General features: G+C 43.1%; 2 protein-coding genes and 1 long non-coding RNA gene across 12 annotated transcripts in view; 1 reads left to right on the plus strand and 2 right to left on the minus strand.

Moving 5' to 3' along the window:
• Positions 1–1,339: 1,339 nt before the first annotated feature.
• On the minus strand, positions 1,340–13,793 carry LOC141960500 (uncharacterized). Of its 3 annotated transcripts, none has more exons than XR_012633658.1 (3): positions 13,384–13,793; positions 8,335–8,927; positions 1,340–2,919 (listed from the first exon to the last, which is right to left on the minus strand). It is a non-coding gene; the product is annotated as an uncharacterized LOC141960500 (long non-coding RNA). The 3 variants fall into 3 exon arrangements; XR_012633657.1 differs by having other exon boundaries at positions 8,164–8,927; XR_012633659.1 differs by lacking the exon at positions 8,335–8,927.
• A 1,014-nt stretch (positions 13,794–14,807) lies between these two features.
• On the plus strand, positions 14,808–16,595 carry KLHL34 (kelch like family member 34). Its single transcript, XM_074929769.1, has one exon. It carries the CDS (start codon positions 14,808–14,810, stop codon positions 16,593–16,595), a length of 1,788 nt encoding a protein of 595 aa, XP_074785870.1.
• Positions 16,596–17,367: 772 nt separating this feature from the next.
• CNKSR2 (connector enhancer of kinase suppressor of Ras 2) overlaps positions 17,368–23,746 on the minus strand; it is a 223,420-nt gene continuing 217,041 nt past the window's right edge. For all 8 annotated transcript variants that reach the window (XM_074906110.1, XM_074906092.1, XM_074906062.1 and 5 more), the window contains 2 exons: positions 23,407–23,603; positions 17,368–20,292 (listed from right to left, as the gene is read on the minus strand). In XM_074906110.1, coding sequence (XP_074762211.1) covers positions 20,077–20,292; positions 23,407–23,603 — 413 coding nt within the window. In that variant the 3' untranslated portion in view covers positions 17,368–20,076. The remainder of the gene's footprint in view (positions 20,293–23,406; positions 23,604–23,746) is intronic.

Raw genomic sequence — 23,746 nt, forward strand, 5'->3', positions numbered from 1 at the left:
TGACATCCCAGTGACTCAGTCACTAATGCCTCTGAATGAGGCCGCATCTTAATTCCTTGCTTTGCCTGTTTCTCGAGTAAAATGTTGCTGACCACCCTTGCACTGAGAGCTATCAAGCAGGGCAGTGTGAGAGGGGAAAGCTTTGTGGAGATTGGGAAGATGACACTGGACGGCACTGCACGATTGAGAATATTCAGTCAGCGTCAAATACATATATAGTTGTTGTTACACAGATGGGACATCTGGGCTCTTTCGTAGCCCCTGAGAGGAGACGAACATGCTCTGCCTATACTACACTCATGTTGCTGACTTAGAACCAAGGGCCAGGTCATCTGCTAGTGTAACATGGCACCACACTATCCATGTTGCTGAAGCTATGCTGGTTTGCACCAGCAGTCGCTTTTGCCTGCAGCCTTGTTAAATCGTGGGGGAGAGAGAGAGAGACTCAGAAGAATGTAGACTACAAGGGAGGAAAAAAGCTGAACCGCAACGTTTACCTTGTGGGAGGGTGAACTTAATTTCTTGCATTGCTAGGTCATGGATAAAGCCCGTGGCTCACCAGCACCCACCTGGAAAAAGGCCTCAGCGGATCATGGGCTCTGGAGGAGCCTGGGGAAGAGTGTGATTCAGAAAAGCATCAGGTGGTACCGCAGCCTCCCAAACTCTATCCTGCTGGGGTGGCGGTAGGCCAGGGCGGCAGGGAGGAAGGATTAGGGACCTTTCCTTCCCTCTCCTTCCCTCCAACAGGAGCTGTCCTCTGCCAGCCTCGTGTCTCCTATGTTACCCCCATCCAGTCCACTTGACAGGGGCTTCCTGCCCTACTGTCCTGCAGGGAGTTCCTCACATCCATGGTGGAGCAGCCTGGGTGCCTACAATTTCTAGTCCTTCCCCACAAAGCAGGGACTATCTCAGCCCTCTGAGAGCTTCTTTAGTTTGGCTGTGTTTTCCATTGCAAAGTCATTCTGGTTGGCTTGAGCAGCAAGTGAACCAGCACATTGGGGAAGAGATTTTGCATTGCAGAATTGTATGTTTATTTCAGGAAGTGCACGCGTATGTCGATGTGGAGGCATTATTCCTCCAGAATTTGTCTCATTGTGTTCCAGCATTCATACTGGTGTTGCATTGCCCGGCAAGTCCCTATGAAGATCAGCTTCCAACTCTTCAAGGGGGTCTCTCTCCTGCATCTGTATCAACTTGGTATAGGACAGGATGGATAAGATGGAAGAACATGGCTGTTGTTAGATTCTTGCTTATTGATTTTTTTTGGCTTACTAATATTTTAAACACTTTGCTCCTTCTCTTCAAGGAAAAACAACCAAAGGAAAGTGACACACAGAAATACAAATTCCTAATATCAGAACAAGATTTATTTCTACTCTACCAATTTTATCTAAGATACAAAGCTACTTTCTTTATTTATCTTTACATGAGACAGGGGAAAAAAAAAAGAAAGAAAATAATAACTCTGACATCAGTGGTGGTGGAGTTCATTTCCATGCTACTCCAGTCAGCTGTCAAAAATGCGTTCTTTATGGCTTGATCTCAGCAGAAGTGCTCAAGTCATGACATCCCTGAGGAGCAGCTTTTTAAACAGCAGTGATGTTGGGTAATGACCTTCCAATGGCTCTTCCTGAGAAGAGAGGCAGTGCTTTCAGGCAGACACTTTGCATGCCCTTTGCCCTGTACATTTTCAGCTGGCTGACATGCTGAGTAAATTTTACAAACAGAGCAATTATGGTGTCTCCAAAGCATCACATACCAGCATGTATCCTAAGCTTTTTGTTGTTTAAGGCTTGTTTTTCAGCAAAGCATCTCTATTTAGAAAATTACTTATGTGAATCAGCAAGGCCTGATAAGACACAGGCTGTATAGTTCACAGGACTTTCTGATTGAAGGCTTGTTATGAACAAAAGATCCTGGAGAACAGCCCTCAGAGACATTCAAACGACCATCTATCTAATCCATCTCCTTGCCCCCAAGCCCAAACAGCTATACTTGCCTAATTCCAGACAGATTTGTAGAGAATATATTCTTTACAACATACTTTAAAAATCCACCTATGACGGCAACTCTACAGTCTCCCTAGACAACCTATCTGAGCATTTTGTAATCTTTACTGTTAGAAAGTGTTTCCTAATTTAAAGCTGATATTATTGGCCTGCATAAGTGTAACATATATGTGTGATATTACATGTGATGCCTATGCAGGAAACATACATCAGTGAATAGAGCAATCAAATAAGAAAATTATGTCAGTGTTGTGGTTTGAAATCAGCCGACAGCCAAACACCATGCAGCTGGTCTCTCATTCTCCCCACACCTGGTGAATGGGGGAGAAGACTGGAGGGACACAAGGAAACTTATAGTTTGAGATAAAAAAACAGTTTAGTGATTGTAATAAAACAAAACAATAACAGAAAGTACAAATGGGTAATGCTTAAGGCGATTGCTCACCACCCACAAAACGATTCCCAGCCCACTCCCGGCCAGCAATCCCAAAAGAACAAGGATCCTGCCATCATAAAACCGGAAGCGAGAGAGAACCCACCTCCTTATATACTGAGCATAATGTCACATGATACGGAATACTCCAGTGCCCAATCTGGGCCCTGTACTCCAGCTGTGCCCTCTCCCAGCTCAAGAAAAATTAACTCTATCCCAGCTGAAACCAGGGCAGCCAGTCCTATCAATTTCCATCCTAGGCATGAGAAAGCAAACCTTGTATTTCCCAAGGCATCGTTAACCTGCATGCAAGAGGGTCTTAAGTGGGGGCCTTGGTCTCTTGTGATTCTTCAAGGTCAGATGACAAAAATGATGAATCTTAAATGAAAGTGTTCTGGTTCTTGCTGAATCCAAGCGAGAGCTAAAAGATTCTGGTCAGGAGACACACTAGTAGCTCCCAGTCATTTGAAGCTTCACCTTCAACCAAAGCAAAACAAGGAAGAAAAGAAGAAGGAGGAGAAATGACTAAAAGTTTAAAAGTCAAACCTCAAACCACTGCACCAGGCAGAGTGTATAGCTAATAGTTTATTGCCTTCACAGGCAAGTAGCTCAAGTGAGTATGCAGGCAACTGGTGTCATTAGAAATTATGGAATTCAAATGAAAAGAGTCAGAACACAAAATTTGACAATAGATTCCCCAGCAATTCTCCTGGTTGGGTTTTTTGGTCACAATAAAATGAAAGGTAGGTGTAAGAAATAGCTGCTAGAGAACATTTCTTGTCTGAACAGTCTTAGGAACTTGAGATGAGGTTAGTAGCTAAGATGAGTTGAAGCTTTTCTGGAGCTACAGGTTACTACATGTAGTTGTGTAATGGACATAGAAGGGCTATAATAGTTTTGGAAAACCTGGACATTTTTTTTCTTAATACAAACTTTCACCACTAATAACAATCCAAGAAAATACTTTTCTCTCTCTTCCATCCAGATTTATTATATGAGAAAATAATTCTAACTTCCCAGTAGACCATTAGGATCTGACACATCAACCCCATCCAAAAGGATAAGCAGAATGAAGTCATCCATTTCCACCACTGAATGCATAAGCTTTTAAAAATAACATGCTGAAATGGGCCAAGAGGAGAAGAACTTTACTCCTCCATCCTTACACATCAGTCCCATAGTGATGCCTGCTTTTATGGCAGCACAGGCTTGCACAGGAAGCCAACGTTAAATAGTTCAAGGTTGAATAGCTTGGCTCCCCTTGGAGCTAGCATCTGTGACCTTTAGAAGACTCTGCAAACCAGAAGCTGGTAAATATTTGTTTCTAAGAGAAACCCAGGCAATTAAGAGCAACAAGATTTATTGACATCAGTGACTTACAGCAGTGACCTTATGGGAGGGCAGTTGGCAGCACTTTCTGAGTGTTTCTAAAGAGCCCATTGCACTCAACACTGTCCCGAACCAAATCAGGCAGTTTCGTGTCACCTTGATAACAGAATCCCTGCATTTTAGTAAGTAGGAAGGACATTATCATGAGGCAATGGCCATTAGGATGGTGTAGCTGCTTGAAGGGACCCTGGCCTCTAACTGCTCTTTCTGCCTTTGAAAATGCCCTGAACACTTTTGTTCCTGATGTCTTAGCAATGCTTATTTATTCTCTCTGTTCGTTTTTGTAGTTGAAAATTTCAATGTATGGGAAACCACAAATGGCCTATAGGAACTGAAGTTCTCTGCAGTACCACTTTTCTGGAGGTTGTCGTAACATGTTGTAATTTTGAAGGCTGTGGAAATGTGGTATTTTCTCCAGTAACTCTCTTCTGAAAATATGAGGAAGATCAGGAGAAGGCCCTACCTGCCTAGCTGCCAAAATAAATAAATAAATAAATAAAATCATCCCTTTTATCATTTAATGAAAACGTTTCTAGAGGGTGAGGCAGGAGGAAACAATCCCGCCTATCTGCTTCTGAAGTAATCCAAGTGAAAATCAGCAGCAGTGACAGCAAGGGCAGCCATGAAGCGCTGGTGGCTGAAGACTCTGCTCCCTAAAGCACCAGTGAAGGCTGCAGCATGGTAGTGTCTGAGAAGCGATCATTGCTGCCCTTCCCTGGCCTTGCCACTAGGGCCTGCTCACCTCATACAGACCAATGATGTGATATCTACACATCAAGAGTTAATGTGTTAAAAATAACGTGCTGTACATAGAAACTCATCAGGCTCTCTTCTGTAGTGGAGGAGGGGTTCAGTTGTAAAGGGCCTGATCTTTAATACAAACTTTATTCCAGCAGAACCATCGGGAACTGAGTATACCCTGCATATCAGGTGAGAAAGCTGGTATATAAGGCTGAAAACTTAAGCTAAAACAGATAGTTTGGAAACATCTCTATGCTAAGAACATTGCACTACTGCTTGTACCAGAGTTGATGGCAGAATTCCTATTGGCTTCAGAGGAATCAAAACCAGACCCTATTTCCATACAACTCTGTAAACTTTGAACTAGAAAATGCTCCCAGATAATAAAGCTCATTTGAAGAAAACTGCAAAATATAACCCCCTGCAGAAGATCTGTCAGACTTTTAATAGCTGTTTTGTTATGTCAAAGGCAAATAAACCTGCTTGGGGAAAAATGGACAGGCAGTTTGTATGGTGATTGCTTTAATTTCCTTTTTATTATTTCTGCTTACAGCCTCTTAACCGTAGTCAGGAGAAGCAGAAATATCAGGACATGCAGTTTGTTTTCATAGATTGCTTGTTATTTTAGTGTACATCTGGTGGGTATCAGAACTGAGTGGATATGGCTATTTCAAGGCATCTCCTGAACTTGAGTGTTTTTTTCAAGGGAGTGTAATCATCCAGTCCTGGCAATGATGTTAGGGTGCTTATGCTGGGAAGTATGGGAGAATACACTTAATACAATCTATCTTTTTAAAAGCTTTGGCTTAGCTAGTGTAATGGAAGTTCTGTGTAGCAGCGCACAGTAGCTCCTTGCATAGTGATGGGCTAGAAGTCTGCCTCAGGCCTAGTTTGTGAACTAATAATTGAATCTAATATATTAACTTTGAGTTTTTGTTGTTTGTTTTGGGGGGTTTGGGGGGGGGGGGGGGGCTGTTTGTTGTTTGTTTTTTTTTTTTTACCAGGGCTGTAGGCACATTCATATGTTACTGTGAGCTAACTGAAGGTGTAAGCAGAGAGGTTATCTACTCCTCTACATATATAAAACTATTTCTCTTTTAAAATTAGATTATCTCTGACCAGATTTGTCATTTCCATAGTGCAAATTAAGGAAATTTTCTTTGAGGTAACTTGCGTGTTGGGCCATATTTCAGCAAAGAGAAAGACTGGAAGAGGCCAGAAGGCAGGGAAGCCATGGTTGTACCCTGTCAGGATGGTAAACTTTGGCCTAAACTACTGTATTGCGTCATTGCATGACCTACAGAAAGCACTAGTAATGTCATTACTTGTAATTTTAAAGAATTTGAAGCATGTACATTTATTTTTAATCTCCTCTCCCTTTTAACAGTAGGATATCAAATTTACACCACTGTATGGTGGCTCCATTTAACCACATTTCTCATTTAACTCCAGCTCTCTTTGGCATCCTCCCCTTTGACATGTCCACTGTCAGGATCAGAGGAGGTTCTTTGACATGAGGGCTGCCTCCTTGAATGGGGGAGGAGGATGCAAATGGACTAGTTTTCTGTGTGTGAGGATTATAGATTTTCTGGAAAGAGCATGGCGTCCTGCTGAAGCATATTCCCCATCCTCACCCCAAAAGAGCACTGTCTCTTTAGTGCAGGAGGAGTTTTGCCAATCCACCTGAGAGAGCGTCTGTGGCTGACCTATGTTCCTCAGGAGGGCATGTGCTTACCCCAGGTGCATTGCTTGGTACCTCAGCAAGGCTGGGGTGGCCCATCCAAGGGCTGCTGACTTCTAATGTCAGACAAATCCCATGGTTCTGCTGAGAGACACCTAGTGCTCTTGAGAGTTGGGCCATCTGGGAGACCAATGGACAGATAAGTCTTTGCAGTATTGGGAAGGTGGTTTGCCCTTAGGCATTTCCTCCCAAAGGGTTTCACAGGTTTCAGGTCCATCTGCTCTGTGCTTCTCTCTTTACCTATCTACAGTTTCATTTATTTGGTGTGACAGATGAGTTAACATACAGTGATGACTTTCCCAATTCAGCCAAAATCCACAGGTCCCCTGAAAACTCTGCCATCGTACTAAGGATATGATGCTGCACTGTCATGCCAGGTGCATACATGCTGTGTCTCGGAGCATGGACTATGTTCACTACCTTCAAAAGTCACTTGTGTCAATCCTTAACCTAGGCAGATGTGACCAAAATAAACTTGCTGAAACAGAAGTCAGTATCTCTACACCCTTTCGAGCTGGTTTAAGTAGACTATGTGGATTTTTTCTGGGCAGGCAAACCTTTGCAGTTCCATGAGGAAGTAAATATTTGTATTGTTGTTGTCACAAGAACTCTAAAGTGAAAATTAATAAAAATGAGCTCATAGTACATTAGTTCTTGGAGAGTGCCTTGGGGATGAGGGGTTTGACTCACTGCTATCCACAGCTTATATGCACACCCAGTATGCATCCAGCTCATACCAGGGGGAAGATGGGAGATGACTGAAGCCATGATCTGCTGGGACTCTGGTCTGTGGAAGAAACTTGCAGCCCAGTTCCTTTAACTACCCTAGAAATTTCTTCCAGGAGTGGAATTTAGAGACTGTGTCTAGTGTGTAGGGAGATGTCTCTCTCACTGTTTGGTGAGCAGGACCATCAGTACCTTATACCACTATGGACTGGCTCTGAGCTCAGCCTGACAAATAATTGGTGAGGTTTGCTAATCACACACCATTCATGAAGATTAGGAGGGTGAATAAAACATCCCATCAATGCCTTTGCCACACTCCATCATGGCTTTATTCAGTCAGAAGTCATTAAGATAAAAAGCCCTCTACAAACTTGGTGGCTTGCTATCCATCCTCTATCCTTCAGCATGTGCAAGTCATTCCAGGTGCACTGCACCTGGTGAGAGGGCTTGGGTGCTCTCACTTAGCTGTCTTTCTCACTCAGACCTCAGTGCTTGTGAGCAAATGATTAGGAGGTGCAGGTGCAACCTTTTTGGTCCTGAGAGTAAGCCTGAGAGTTGCGGATCATGGAGGGACTGAACCCAAGTCACCAAGAAACATGTTGCTGCTGCTAGTAATGATGATGCCAGTGATGACACGGTGTACAGATTCTAGGAACACTTTTAGTGATCAATTGAGTGTGAACATCAGGCTCTCATTATCTCATAGAGTAACGGCGCTAACAGCAGCTGATTACACTATAACCTTTACTTTGCTAAGCAACAGTCTATATCTTAGAGAGCATTTGCTTGAATGTGAATTAGGGAATGGAAGAGGATGGAAGAACTGAATCCTGACCAGTTTACATGAAAAACACCTTGATTTCAGAGAGACCTCTGCAGTCTGCAGCTTTACTTTATCTATACGGTGTCCTAATAGAGGAAAACATCTTTTGTGTTTTCTCCTCTGTGGTCTCAGAGCACTGGTTGTTCCTTACATTTGTATCCCTATAAAAATAAATCCTAGTTCTAATTACAATTAAATACATTAAGAAACCATTGCAACATGGGGAGCCAGTCCCCATTTCCTTATCATTTTCTTAGACCTGAGGTATGGATCCCAGTTATACTGGTTTTGTACTGGATACCTGTATCACTAGGACCACAGAAACCATGTCAGGGTGGACTGGGCTATCTTCAGAAGGGGCAGAGCTGGGAGCTGCTACGTGTTTCCAACCACAGACAGAAGGAAAAGACCCAGCTCTCCTGCCATTAGTGGTCATACAGCCCAAAGATGCAGCTTTTGCCGCTAGACGTACCCAAGTGAATAAAGTTCAGGAACACAGTTCAACCAGTCACAAGATCTTGGGGAGACAGGAGTGTTTCGTGGGGGTCGGAAATGTTCCTTTGATAGCAAGAGGGCCCCCACACATGCAGAAGTGACCCGAGAGCAGAGCAGCTTCAGCTAGTATGTGTCCTCACTGTGCAAAGCCAGCAGCCACCACAGTCTCCGAGCAGCCCCGAGCTGGATGCAGAGTGTAGGTCCTCCTGGGCCGCAGGTCCCTCTCTGCCCTGGCTGCAGCAGGGGCAGCACTGGCCGCCGGCTAGGGGAAAACAAGGGCTTAATGCAAAGCACCTTCAGTGCCAATAGACGTTCTCTCTTCTGTGAAGTGTTAGAAGGCCATTAGTACATCTGCTCTGGAATGGGCTCCTTAAAATACATGTTCATCTTCGTTATTCTGCAGCTGCATTGCCTGACTCATCCCACTGCAGTTGCTCTGAAATGGGAACCCAAATTAAAAACTTTCCCAACTTGTTTTTTATGCACTGGGGAAGCTCACGTCTAACCCACTGAGAGGGCGATGGAAGCCATAACAACATCTGTCTTTATGGGAGGCATATGAAAGGGAACCTGAAAAAAAGGGAGAGGAAACAAATGAGGCACTGGCTGATGGAGACTGTTATTTCATGTTGCCTTTCACAGTTTGTCACAGGATGCTTTCTCGCATCAGTTAGTGCTACCATAACCCAACTGGGGCATGGCACCCCCAACCCAGGTGTGCCAATGGTATTTAGGTCTTTCCTCTTCTTTTCCACAAAACCACAGAAAACTGCCATGTAGCCATGGCTTAGCAGACATGGCCTTGCATCAGGCTTTGCCTGGGATCCCTGCTCTGAGTCCTGATCACACTAAACCTCTTCTCCCCAGTGGCAGATGGAGGCTTGCACTCAGCCAAAGTTTTTCTTGCCAGCATCGTCCCCAGATGCAGACCCACCCCTCCTAGGTAGCATGTGGATGGATACAGTGTGCTGAAGGTTTGCAGACTCCTCTGACAGGCCTAGGGATGCACTGCCCTGCGCTGATTTCCTTCTACCCCAGCTCACGGGAGGCCGAGTGTCCTGTGGGCACCTCTGTCTCCTTCACACACAGAGAGTGCTTAAAGACACATGTTTCCCCAGCCTCCCCCTGCCAAAATGGAAACCTCATAGCCTAAGCCCACCTCATCCAACCTGGTAACTTTCTCCTTTGCTTTTATACACAGACATGATCTCACCAGACATTGCTTTTAGCTGCAAGAAAATTTCTCCCTCTTACTGTTTTGTTCTTAAAGACTGTTTTCCTGGGCTAAATATCCTTTGCTTTAAATAGATGGGGTGACCCAAATACTATTGTGAATGATTATTCAAGGATGAAGTACAGACTCTAGTCCAATGATTTTTACAAGACAAGTTAAATCAATACAAACATTCTGATTAGCAGTTTCTAGAAAACCTATATGCTACATCATCCCTGTTACATTCAGCGTTTGGCTTGCTTTTGCTTTATTTGTTCATGCGGTACATTATTGAGCATCTGAAGCGATTGCTCTGTTGTTCTCTGGACTGCACGGATTTCTTCTGGAACAAAGTGTAGCTTAGAAATCCTCCACTGTGGATTTTTGTAATGAATATTTTACAGTAAGCCACTTGTTACTAATGAGCCTAATTTTACTAATACAACTCTTTTAATAACCTTTACTCTTAAAAAATAATTGGGAAAATTTATAATGGTAATTGAAGTGTTTATTAACTGATGGCCTACTTTCAAGTTTAAACTGAAATACGGCATAACAATTTAGGCCGTTTTTCAGCTTTGTATAGGAAGAAAAACCTCTGCTAGTGTGGAAGACAACATTTTTCAGAGAACACCTCTGAATATTCTTTTTTCTTGTAGATTGTCTGCTGTAGTGTAGCAATGCTTTCAACTGAAAATATACTAAAAGCCTGAAATCTAAATCTAATTTAAATTCTAAACGATGCACATGATTAAAAATGTATTATCTATTCCCAGCAAATCAATATCATTGAAACACTAATGTTCCCCTAATTTTAAGCACCATCTAGTGAGTCAAACATTAGATCTGATCTTCAAAATTCTGAGAAAAAATTCTGAAAAAAAAGTCTGAGAAAAATAATATGTCTTGACTGCATCCCACCTAGCGCTAGGTCTCTTCCTGAGATTCATAAATTAGCTGTTTAGTCACTGCTCTCTTGCTAATGGACATTAAATATTCCTCCAAAAGTACCAAAGACCTGAGCTACCGCCTGGAGATAATCTGTCTGTTGACAAAGGAGGGTGCTGACTGAGTAGGCTCCTTAGTTGGACAAAGCTAACTGCCTAAAAGTGGAGCAGGAAGAAACCTCATTTCAATAACGATAATCTTTTTTTTTCGTCACTCCAGAGAGAGGAACAGGAAAGGATGTGGCTTTATTTCAATTCTAAATGAAAGAGAAAAAAATCTCTGGGCAAATAAGCAACTTTATAAGGATCATGAATCTCACTATTTCTATTAGCTGTCTTGCCATGAAGATGAAGTAGGTCTGAGAAGTAATCGCACAGCAAATATGCATACAATTATAGGACCTGCTTATCCAGCACTGATATTAAATCAGCTCACTTAAACCAGAGCTGGCTCCTGTGGCAATGCACTGTCATCAGCTGGCAAGCGACTTGTGTAAACTGCAACCCACATATAGAATTCATTTGCAGAGCAAGTGATGCGTAACCAGTGTGGTTAACATGGCATCACTCTGAGCACAGACATGAATGTTCAGCTGGAGCTTCCTTCAGCCTCTCTGAAGTCCCAGTGCTTGTGTTCTGTGCTGGGCTGGTACTTCGCTCATGCCAGAAAAGCCAGTGCAATCCTTGGCAGTTCCTGGCCTGGCCTTGCTGAGGGAGAGGAAAAGGCACGCTGCTTTTGCCTAGGAGTGCATGGCTTGGTGGGGGGTGAGAGTATTTTGGCTGCTGCTGGCAATACCCACAGTTGCCCAAACTCTGACCCCTTTTGGGTACATGTGGATATGGGGGAAGTAGGATTTAATTATGTGTCCTCAGTTCCAGGTTCTATGGCTTACCAGCATACACAAGGCACTTTACCAGGGCTGGGGGGCTGTTGGCCATGGCTCAACAACAAAAGACCAGTTCAGTTTCTGTGCACGGTGGGCGTCATGTGCCAAGGGTCTCTCCCAGTGATGGGTCCCCAGCTGCCTGCTCAGCCAGTGGCTCGCCTCTGATGTGCTCTGTGTTGGGGCACTACATCTGCTTGGGAGGCCAGACAGTGAGGGAAGCTGAGGACCTGACCCAAGCGACAGAGACCTCTCTGTTGCTGTATTTTTGGGTTTCCCCCCACTCATCTCCAGGCATCAGTTCCTGGATGCGCCACCTCCCCTCCCCCAACCTGAGAGCAATCATGGCAGGACAGGTGCAGGGCTGATGGAGGGCAAGGACTGTTGGTGAAGAGGAGGTAGTGTCAGGACTTGCTTATGGCAAAACTTCTGCAGAAATGCTCCTCAGACTCAATCCTCCACTGAAGTCCTGTCACGTCCTGCTCAGATGAGGGAGACGAGTGACAGATTTGTAAATCCCCAACAGAGCGGACAATGGTGAGACAAGTCTTGAAGTCCAGACACAGACATGTATTAACTTTCCACAATGCACTAACTGGATACATGATAATTGGCTAAGTATATAACAAGTTATGGCAAACGATATAGTATGCCTTAGTGTTACTTAATGGTAATAGGGAAAAAGAAAAGAAGAGCGCTATAGAGAGAGAGAGAAACAGAGATCACTGGTCCAGGTTCCTGCATCAGTCCCACCAGCAAGGGTTCAAGGGTGTATTCATCATCTTCACTCCTTCTTCTTTCTTTTTCCATCTTTCACTCCTCCCCCCCTCAGTTTATATACACTTTCCTTGGGTCCATCCCCTAGGTTTACCCACATACCTACGTATTCCATGTATGGGGATGGGAAAGGTACTTCATGAGATGATGTAATTAGCATGATCTTGTTAATCTTCATTAGCATATTTGGGAGTGTCAACTTTAATATGCATTTCATGGTTAATGAAGCAAAGGTCATTCACCAGACAGATGGCCCTTGAAAACTTACAAGATGCACCAGAGCAGAACTGTTCTCTCCAGGCAGCCTTATCAGCTTCAACCTCCACCCTATCCACCCCATGACTATAGTTTCATTACTTGTGTTTGAGACATTCCTTGGCTTGGAGGGCATCCACTCCCCTCTATCCCTTATCTCAGGATGTTTTTCTGTCTTTGTTTCTTGCAGGCCTCTTTCTTTCAGGCCCTGTTTCTGGACGTTATAAGTCATCTCTCATACCCCCATGCTCCCCTGCATTCACTGCTTACTCTCCTGGGGAAAAAGTGATGGCACAGCCCTGGCTTGCTCTTTTGAAACAGTGGAGGTTTGTCTGCACCTCATGTTACTGAAATCCGGTACCTTATGTGGAAAGCCGTATATTTAGGAGTGTGAGCATTTAAGGCCTGGTCCCTCATCACCAGTACATATGACTGTCAAGAGGTGACAGACGTACCTGATCTCTGGTTCATCCAAAATGGGAAAAGCATCAAACCAGAAGCTTGGACTCAGCTGCACAGCTTTGCTAACAACATCTGAAATACTTCAGAGTTGTCCCAACTTGAACATAGGCAAAGCCACTAGGAAAGAGAAACAAGGATTTCCTTTCCTCCTTCATCCCCCCTGCCTGTACATGTGATTTTGCTAGCAAGGGTGAAGATTTTTTAGCAAGATCCTGATTTATGGAAAGTGGATTCAAGCAGGAAAACAAATTTCAGAGCTATATAGCAATGAAGAATGATGTTATTGGAGTCCTTCCCCACAGAGCAGAGCATGTGTAGGTATCAGTCTGCTTAACAAGACAGTTTAAGCTCACTAGAACAGTCACACAGCATGCATGATCCACATTAGGGTCCAGTCAGCTTCTCAACACCCCTCAGTTACAGGGATGAGCCAGAATTTCAGGACATCACATAAATAAATATAAACAAATACAGTAAAAAGGCTTTACCTTGGGCTTGAGCAAAAAGTGAAAATTTCCAGTCCTGTGGGATCCTCTTCTGCCCAGTGTCTGCTGGCTCATGATGCAGCTAAATGGGCTGGCACCTATCAACCCTGCCAAGGTTTGCAAGTCCTGAATGTATTTGACTTGGAAAGAAAGGTGGCAGGAGATTCCTGAACACCTCCACACAGAGTTATGTAGTGAAAAAAAAATAAAAAGAAAAGCAATCTTTAAGAGGTCAGAATGTGTAGCACACCCAGAGCTACTATTCCTGGTAGAAATTAGACCCTGAAGAACGCGGGTGAAAATTGGGGATAATCCTTGTATACGTGCTTCTAATTGGGACAAACTGAAAGTGAGAAAGCTGAGCAAGTCAGCTCTGGCTCATGCCTGGGGGCTCTGGGTTTGTTTCGGGCTGAGAGCACAATTATCCTCTATAAACAGATTTCAGTTTATTACAGCCAAACTGGGGGAATCTATTTTTGTCACTGCTTTGTGCAAATGTGTTACCCTTGTGATTTCCAGCCAGGTCACTCCAAGTCAGCTGCTTTGGCTTTGGCTGTGTCTGTCAGTGGAAGCTCCTCCGTCTGCCCGGCCCCTGGCCCCTTTGCTGTCCTGCCCGGGGTTGGCTTGGGGCAGGGGGGACAAGGGGATGTGCTTGCGGCTATTCTGGTGGCTGTGAGTTATGGCAGTGTCATGTGAAGCAAAGAGACCAGAAATGCATGTCAAATCAAACCAGTGACTAATCATGATATTTTGGTTGTCTTAGTGCCTGCCGGGCAAAGATTTATGGTCTCAGAAAATCCTCACGTAATAATCCCCGGGCGCTGATTTGATCTTCAGCTGAGGCTCCCTAAGAGAGTGTGAAAAGGGGGCTGCTGTCCCGGGAGTGGCAAGGTCTAAACTTATTTGAGTTTGAAATACAAACGAGAGAGGAGAAAAGCCAGCTCTTCCTTCTCATTTGTATCTGCTCAGAGCCATGCACTGGCAGCCAGAGAGGATCTATTTGATCTGCCTGCAGAGCAAGAAGTGTCAAGGGCGACGGCTGAGCAGACACAAAATGTCATATGTTGGGATTGTCATCTAGCTCCCTCATCTGTCACCTGATGGCCAGCCAAGCAAGTGCTCAGCACAACCGTGGACCATTCATCCTTGCTCAAGCGACGGAGGCAAGAAAAGTAAGCATCCTACAGCTGTTATGACACTCAGCTGTTTTTTCTATAAAGGAATGCATTGAATTCACTACAAATCTACTAACTGTCCCCCTATGCCAGGCAAGAGACTATTTCTTTTTTTTTTTTGGTTGGGCTTTACTCTAACAGCTGGATGTCTGCTGGGCATTCAACCAATGGCTGTTGAGTAGGGCAGCTGTTTCAATATCTAATTGCATTTTAGCTTTAATAACTCAAGGGGAAAGCATTGCCTTGCCTACCATGAGCTACTTTCTGTCCTACTGCAAAGCTCACTGCACTGCCGTGCTCGCCCAGTACCAGACCCTGAGATCCGAGGGCTTTCTGTGTGATATTTTGCTAAAAGTGAAGGAAAATGAGTTTCCTGCACACAAGTCCTTGTTGGCATGCTCCAGCGACTATTTCCGAGCCATGTTTAAAAGTTATACTCAAGAGTCTAAAGCCAGTGTAATTCACCTGCAAGTCGTCTCACCGACCGGTCTCCAGCACATCCTGGATTTCATTTACACTTCTTTGCTGCCCCTTTCCTTTGAAAGCCTGGAAGACACCTTGGAAGCTGCAAGCTACCTGCAAGTGACTGATGCTATTGGCTTATGCAATCAGTATTTAGTAAACAATCTTGCCTTGGGGAACTGCTGCTACTCTGCCAATGTGGCCAGGAAGTTCTACCTGCCGGATGCCTTAGCAGCAACAGAAAAATACATTGTCAATAATCTGTGGAAGCTGCTGGACTTGGATTTGTCAGGACTGCTTGAGCTGAACTTCAGGTCTTTGCTAGCAGTGGTTGAATCACCAGATCTCCCCATGGTGAAAGAAACCCGTCTGCTGAATCTTGTGCTGCTGTGGTTGATACAGGATGAGTCCAGGCTGGTTCACACAAGCAGCCTTTTAGAGCACATAAGATACGGCCTCATCCCGGTAGAAGAGCTGAGAAAAACCTACACACAATCAGAAGTGCCCCTCTCTGCAGGTATTAAGTGCTTGATTATTAAAGCAATAAATTACCATACATCCATTTTCAAACAGCCTGTCCTGCAGGATAAGTCCACCACGCTGAGGAACCAGAAAACTCGGATCATTTTGCTGGGGGGACGGACAGCAAGCGAGGGGCTTGTCACCGACGTGTTGGCCTTTGATGTTTACAATCACAAATGGCAACCTCTCACGCAGGTCCAGGACAGGGTGCAGAACCACAGTGTGTGCGTGGTGGGGAACTTCCTCTACGTCTTGGGCGGGGAAATAGAAAGCGATGCCCTGGGTGACGCTAAAACTGAAAAGATCTTATCAGTTACGAACAAGGTCCATCGTTATGATCCAAGATTTAACACGTGGACCCAAATCACGGACATGCTGGAAAAGAGATGCCAGTTTTCTTGTTGCGTCCTAGGCAAGGATATCTTTGCCATTGGTGGAAGGGGTGAGGGTGGGTCATTGCATTCATCTGTGGAAGTCTACAACATCGTCAGGGACAGATGGACAAAGGCCAAGGAATTGCCATGCAAGATACATGGCCATGCCAATGCTATTTGCAAGAATACTATATACATCTCCGGTGGCAAGTACTCAGACTCAGCCAACACAAGCAAGGACGTATATTCTCTGAGCTCACTTGAAGGGCAGTGGATGAAACAAGCCCCCATGAGCATTGCTCGGTTTGGGCATCAGATGGCAACAATCAGAGAAGCCATATTCACCTTTTTAGGATTATATGAACCATTCTCTGAAATAGAAAGATATGACCCCGATCAAAACCAATGGACTCGGTTAAGACCCCTGATCTATGATCGATTTTGCTATGGCCTGGCAGTGGTAGAGGAAACGGCTCTTCTCATCGGGGGTAAGAAATGGCAAAATTCACAGGAAGTCCCCACGCAAGACGTGGTTGGCTACGACATCGACAACGATGGCTGGGAAGAGATCTGCAAAGCCCCCTTGCCTTGGTGTGGGCTGCAGTGTGCAGTGCTGCAACTCTCTGAACTGGCCGATGAGCAGGACAGTGACAGCCAGCAGAAGAGGCCACCGAACTGCTGAGCTCACATGCTGAGGAAAAAACCATCCTGGGAGATGAGTCAGGAGGGCGGTCGGAAAAGAAGAAGAAAATGGCAATGGCACTGAACGTGACAGAGGAGGTTTTGCTTTGATAAGCCAAACTCTTGGTGGAAAGAGGCAAGAAAGTCTGGCTCCAGCACAGGAAAAGGTGCTGGGATTTATAGAGCTGGAAGCTGATCTCACTGAGGATGTATGTAGCAAGTAGCATGTTTAGAGGTGTTGAGCAAGAATCGTAATCCTTGACTTTTGATGAATAATACCTAGATAGCGATTAATATGTGTTGCAAGTCAGATTTTCAAAGGTTAAAAAAAACAATCCATCTTTTCTGTTTTCTTAATCAGAGGTAATTTTCCCAACTGGTAAGTGCTATTGAATTTTTATGCTATGGCTAAGCAAAATGAAAGTGAGCTGTATAAAGACTAGAAAATTGATGCCTATGAGAACTAATAATAAGTACTGCCAAGGAAAAGGTATTATTTGATATGCTGCATACTAGGCAAGAACGTCTGAGCTAACTAGCATGAAATTACTGGACAGAAAGCACAGATTCTTTGATATATAGACTCAGTTATGGCCATAAGTTAAAACAGTGATTGTTTGATAGAAGCCATTTCTCTCTGAGTGGCCTTTGTTGTAGCCTGCCTTTCAGACGCTTATTTTGCCTTATTTTAAAGATACACACTACCAGTACAGTACACTTCTTTTGTATTCAAACCTTGTGTTAGCTTAGGTGGCCAGAGCTAAATGGGTATACTTATTATTAGAATCTCAGAAACTTGTTACAGGAGTTGCTGTAACTAATGCCTTGATACTTACCTCAGTAGCATGTGCTGCTTTATCAGACCTGCTCATAATGGTAAAATTGTTCATAGCTAGTACATGAGAGAATCCTGCAGTGAAAAAGGGTTTAACTTTCATCAAAGAGTACAATGGGGAGGGCGGTAACTGAAGGTTTTCAGAAGTCTTTATTCAGTGTCTGCCTACATAGCAACAGTCTTATTTCTTTCTGGCCATGTTGGCAGAGTTCGAAGGCACAAATTATGGGGGTACTTTAAGATAACGTGGATCTGTGAAATGCAGGCAAAATGGTCAGATGCCTCAGAATCACTTTGCTATGGAGTAAATTGAAACTCGAGCCACAAATGTTCATTTAAAAGCTAAATTTATTGTATTTCATTTTACAGTGTTCCTTTTCTAGGCTGAGAGTTAATACAATAAAAATATATATAGAAGAACATTTAATAGTCTTAAAAGAAGGCAGCACAATGGATAGGACACATGTTCTTTGTCACTAGACTAGCTTAAAAAACTGTAATGTTTAATTTTCACCTTTAAAGCAATCAAGCTGACTTTACTAATGTAAAGTGCAGGCAGAATAGCTGTTGCATAGCAACAGATCTAAGTCTCCTGAACTGCCTTGGTTTTGACAAGGAATCAACTACACAATGTGCATATACGTCCATCAGATATAAAGAGTTTTTTATATGAATATATTTAATTTTGGTCCAGTAAAACGATAGCAAGAGAATCTAAATGCTTGGAACAATAGCACAATCCATTTCAAGTCAAGCATTTTTTAAGAGAAATATACAAAAACCTCACAAATTTAATATACAAGTCAGTACCCATGCAGTAAATAAATGTCCAGTTTATACAAACAATATTCTTCTAATAGTACAAATATTACACTGGATCCAGAATTCTATACAAACGTTAATACATGATTTGTCATCCATATCGACTTGAATATAGGATTACTGAAAATGGGCTACAGAAAGGCCACTCTTCTGTACAATTGTGCAAAATCTGCAAAACACTTGCAACCCAAATGCAATAAAACAAGAAAGAAAGAGATGAAGAGGAAAAGAAAAAGAAAGAGAGAGAGAAAAAGAGGGAGAGAAAGAGAGAGGAATAAAAAGAAAGAAAGAAGGAGAGAGAAAATAAATCTGTCCATTCTTTCCTTCATCCCTTCATGGATATAACTGCCAGGAAATATCAGAGCTCATAAAGTTTAAAGTACATTCACTGAGCTGTACAGGCAATAGTCTAAAGTTGGCAAAGAGTACAACTCGCTGTAAAAAGTACAAAGGAGGTTTTTCCCTTTCAAATGAGCATTATTAAATCATGTCGTGAGTCCTAACCTATGCAGCAAAATACTGAAAAGCAGCAGAAATATTTTGTCATGCTCTGATCACTTTTTAAAAACAAGCCCATAAAAAGTAAATACGTGATTTAAGATTTCCCTCCCACTTTCCTATTACAGGTATGTGCCTAACTCTAAGGAGCTATTTCTACTCATATTCACTGGGTTGTCTTCAGCACATCTCATATCTCATGGAAGTTTAACACATTTTAATTGGTTTGTGAACTCAGCAGAACCCAGAGACATCCCTTCTCCTTCAAAAGCAAACCAGAGGCTTTTTTACTGCTCAGCTATTTTTCAGGTTCTGTGCTCAGCTCTGCTCCCATCATAAATTTTCCCTGCATACAATATGGCCAGATTTCACAGCTCAGAAAACCCATAGGAGACTACCTGAAAAATCCTATTAATTCCTTTTCTATTGTGGGAATTTTAAAGCCTCTCAGATTCGAAGCATTTCATTGGGAACCTTTTCCACTGGTGCTTTTCTGCGCAGGAGAAACGCTGCTATCATGGATGTTCAAAGTCTACATTTTCCCTTTCGCAAAATCTGTACGTTATACTGATACGTTCAGTACAATGACAGTTCAGCATAAATGACAGTACCATGACTAGTTTTTAAAAAAATCAACCAAATGTGATTGAGAGACAAATAACACATAATTTTGTCTTAATTAGAATACAAACCAGCATCCCTTTGAACTGATGGTAAACCTTACCAATAGGCTTTAATAAAGCACAAGGAAATAAGACCTAAGCTTTTGATACTAAATTCACATTAGTCATTTCTGTCTGCTGATTTTCACCCTTTTGTGTGTTTAACTGAAAACTGAAACAATCACCACATTACACTTTTTCCCTGCTATTTAAGAAAACTCCTAGAGTTTCTCATTAAATATAAAAATTGGTTTTCCCCCACCACCAAAATATTACCTGCACTCCAAAAATGCAATGCAATCTTGGAATTATATAATATAAAATATCATTGTAAAAGTGACCTTTGATAACAAAACCTTTAGCTTGTGGAACTTCCTGCATGAAGGCCACAGTCTTCCAAAAATGCTTTTAAATACTTTTCTTTCATAGCTAAAGATCATGTTTGTTATTTCACAGAAGGTAAACACAAGCAGAGCATTGGTAGCATATAAAATATACAAATCCTCATTAAAGATGTGGTATAGTTGACCATTGAAGGTTTACTTCACACAGCTGAGTAACATTAAAATAGAATTTACTAGAGCTCCCACATATTGATATAAAAACTACTTTATGCACTTAAGTAAAGGGCTGGAAGTGTAGCAAAGGGACAAAAAGGGAGAGCTTTATACATGCGATTCAATGTAAGAGTGAGTGTGCGCTAAAGAGGCTATAAGTGCATCAACCGCGGAGGAGCCATTAACAGAGTCCCTCGGGGTGCTGCTTTGATAGATGTCCATGAAGAGATCAAGGTACATTTGTTTCCATTCTTGAAAGTCTCTAGATGTCAAAGCTGGATTATCCAGAACTTTATCTATAATGGCTACTTCTCCTTCCCTGGCCTGTGAGAAAAAAGAAACAAAGAGTCAATGCCAGTGATGAGTCACTGGCAAAATCAATTACATGGGTGAAAGGAGAGAATGGGGGAGAGCAAGATCAAGCCACGGAGTCCCTAAAAGCAGGGGGACTATCTGACTGCTATACAACTGTTCACAAACAGGAGCCCTTCCTACAGGGCGTCACATGTCACCCTTCGGGGCTAGGGCTTCCCTTGCCTTGTCCAGCATCCTTGGAAACAGTCCCTATTCCCCATCCTCGCCCCTTGTTCAGCTCAAGAAAAAGCAAGCCCTGTAGTGTTTACTATTAGCTGCTTGCATTTCTCAAGATGGGTTTCACACGACGAAGTGCCATCTGTTTGCTCTTCTTGATCAGCATGAGAAACACTGCGTGGGTGCGTGGGATGCAGACAGATGGCCTCTCGCCCGCCAGCTGAGCTAAACCTTTTTTACCAGGCTTGTCATAGGGACATCTGAGAGCTACATTGCAAAGGCTTGTGCAAGGACCCCCGTGTTAATGATAACTTGTCTTCATTAAAGATCCAGTGTAAGCGATGGGCTGGCTGGCTGCAACCTCCTCCTACCACCGCAATGGTAAAGAGAAGGCAGAAACGGGGAAAATCTAACATAGCTGCCGGTACCTCCTTACCCATCATCGAGGCAGGGGATGTGGCTGTATCATAGCCACTGGCCGGAGATGACAGGCAGCCAGTATGGATCAGGGTAAGCCTCTGATAAACCCGTAGCCACTTGTGGTTGTTGCACGCAGTGGAAGCTGAGTGCAACAGACATAAGCCTTGGAAACACAGCTAACATGCAGATTTCCAGCACTACTCCTCTGCGTAGGAATGGTACAGTCATCAGCAACCTCCCCTCTATCCTCTCTGCCAGACAGGTTTCACACTCCTTGTTGCTAACTCACATTTTCCATGTCCATGCTACGAGTATGTTAAATCTTTCTGGGGAACGTATTAAAAGGAAATATTAAGCTGTGCCAGCCCACATTGATGTCAGAGGATCAGAAGGGTCAGAGACGTCACCCATAAGCAGTAGGTTGAAAGGTATCTTTCATGCTTTGTAAACAGCAGCTAATTAACGCGGTGTGCTAGAATATTCATTTTCAGAAATGGAGGTGCAAGTAGAGAATGGCCAGTGGAAATTAAACCATGGGAACTCCCAATTACCTTATCTCTGCTTGAACTACCATAACCTGCTTCTCAGATTGTGGCTGGTACCTACACCTCTGTACTACCAGCCGGGTAGCTCATACTTGCTGGCAGGAGGATGGTTTTGTGTTGTGTCACAGGAAAGACAGCAGAGGGGTCTTTTATTAAGGACTTAGATGATGAAACAGAGAACTTGTGAGAACAACAAGAGCTAGAATCTCTCTCAGATTGCTATTAATTTGGATAAATTCAAGGAGACTTCAGAACACCAACTCCATCAGTGCAATTGGCTGCATTCAGGAAGGAGAAATCAAAGGCGCTGATAAAAACAAAGAATAACTGATTAGGTAATAGCACTAGCCACCAGTAGGTATGACTACCAGTAGTATGGCAGAGGTGGAGACCTGGGCTATAATTTAGGAGCTAGAAACTCATCCTGTGTTACCATGATGCCACTGCAAAACAGGTACCTGTCACTCTACACTGTTGCTCTACACAAGAAACAGCAATTATCTGTCTTTGGTACTTGCTGCCATTGCATTTTCAATTATTGGTGTCATGTACTTTATGAATGATTTATACTAAACAAGGTTCAAACAAGAATGGCAACAGGCTTAGAAAACAGGGCTCATGGACAGAGAATGAACAAATTGTGTTTGCTTGGTCCAAAAGAAAAAAGTCCCAGAGAAGCACGAAAACAGGCATCTGCTGGGTCAAGAAGTTGCACTGGTTTTGGAATTCCCTGGAGGAAAGCAATTCCATTTGTAGGAAGCCGTTGGCGTAATGTAGCTCAGATATCAATAAATGCTAACAAGAAAGACAATTAAACATGGCAGCAGGCTGCTTATACTGAACCACAGTTTTGGTACGAGTGATCCTGCCACGGTGCAAAAGCACAGATACGGTGTGAACCTCCTGCCACCCTGTCATATCTGAGAGTACTGTGATTTTGTCTCAGTTTCTCATGCTTGTAGGAGTCACATGGAAAGCCTGTGTATCTTGACTTTTTCTGCCAGTCTCCAATCTTGTAAAGACTCACATACCCAGATAATACTACAAGTACTAGTTTACCAGTTGCCTTCAATGAGATGATACCGTGCAGAAAGTTAAGCACATGTAAGATTTTTTTCAGGATGGGAGTGCCACAGCATGAAAGTAATGTTGCATTAATGCTTCTCTAGGTGGTGGAAAACTAAATTAATTAATGTTGATAAAGCCCTCTGATGAAAGCTGTTACAAAATCCACTGTACAATTATCTAGTGACTTAAAATGTGATAATTTAATATAGTTAACAGGGTCCCTGGGGAAATCCAGCATATTGTTTGCTGAAATCTCTATCAGGACAGAATTGAAACTGCTGTAACAAAGAAGCTGACAGGGAGGCTAGATGAGCTGTGGCACATTCAGAATCATAAAAATCTTCAAATCTGTCATTACCACTATCTATTTATTTAATCAGTCCTACTAATTACATACAATGATCGTATCAGTTTATGCAGAAAGCAAACACAGTTTCCTCCTGGACAAGTTCAGCAATCAGAAAAAAATCAAGTGTTGTAGAAGATACTGATCCCTTCTGAAAGGCTGGCTTCGCTTAACTTCAGACTTTGGCAATTACAGAGTGAATAACTTTTGGTGAATTAAAATGTTCAGGGACAAAAAAGGGATTAAGGTCTCCTCTGATAATTTGGTGTCAAATTCTGTTAAACTAGCTAGAGGAGGAGCAGCTAACTGAGATTTTATCTGCGCAAAAATAAAAACTGATCCCCTCACTTCGATTTGTCTCCCAAGGCACATTTTTCTCTGCTTTGCGAACAGCATTTCCCCATGTCTCCCTCACCTGTTTCGTACACTAGGCTCAGCCTGGACTCCAGCTGCGCACAATTAATCTCCGAAGACACTACAGTCCGATCCAACCCTGGGGCAGGATTTTTCCTCCCTCTTTTATCTCACCTTTAAAGTGCTTTTCAGAATTCGCAGCTGGTGCAGTTTTTCATTGACTACTGGATCGTTACATCTCTTTAGAAAAGATTTCTTATACTCCAGCTTAGTGGAAATCCGGTGTTCTCCTAAAGGAGACAGGCTGGCCTGCTCCAAGGCTCTGTACAAATCTTGCAAGGAGTCTGCTGTTTTTTCCTCTATAGTTTCAACTGTAATGACAAAAAGGAAAAAAAAAAAAAAAAAAAGAAAAAGAAGAGGAAAAAAATAGAGAAAGGAACAATGTATCATTAATGTGATTATAGGAAGAAACCTTCACAAAATGTTTAACAGGTTTAACTAGACCATAAGGAGA

This window comes from Athene noctua, chromosome 1 (genome assembly GCF_965140245.1).
Source record: "Athene noctua chromosome 1, bAthNoc1.hap1.1, whole genome shotgun sequence".
In the NCBI taxonomy this organism is placed as follows: Eukaryota; Metazoa; Chordata; class Aves; order Strigiformes; family Strigidae; genus Athene; species Athene noctua.

Excerpts from the sequence above, each read along its gene's own strand:
- KLHL34 (XM_074929769.1), top strand. The coding sequence starts at position 14,808 with ATGAGCTACTTTCTGTCCTACTGCAAAGCTCACTGCACTGCCGTGCTC.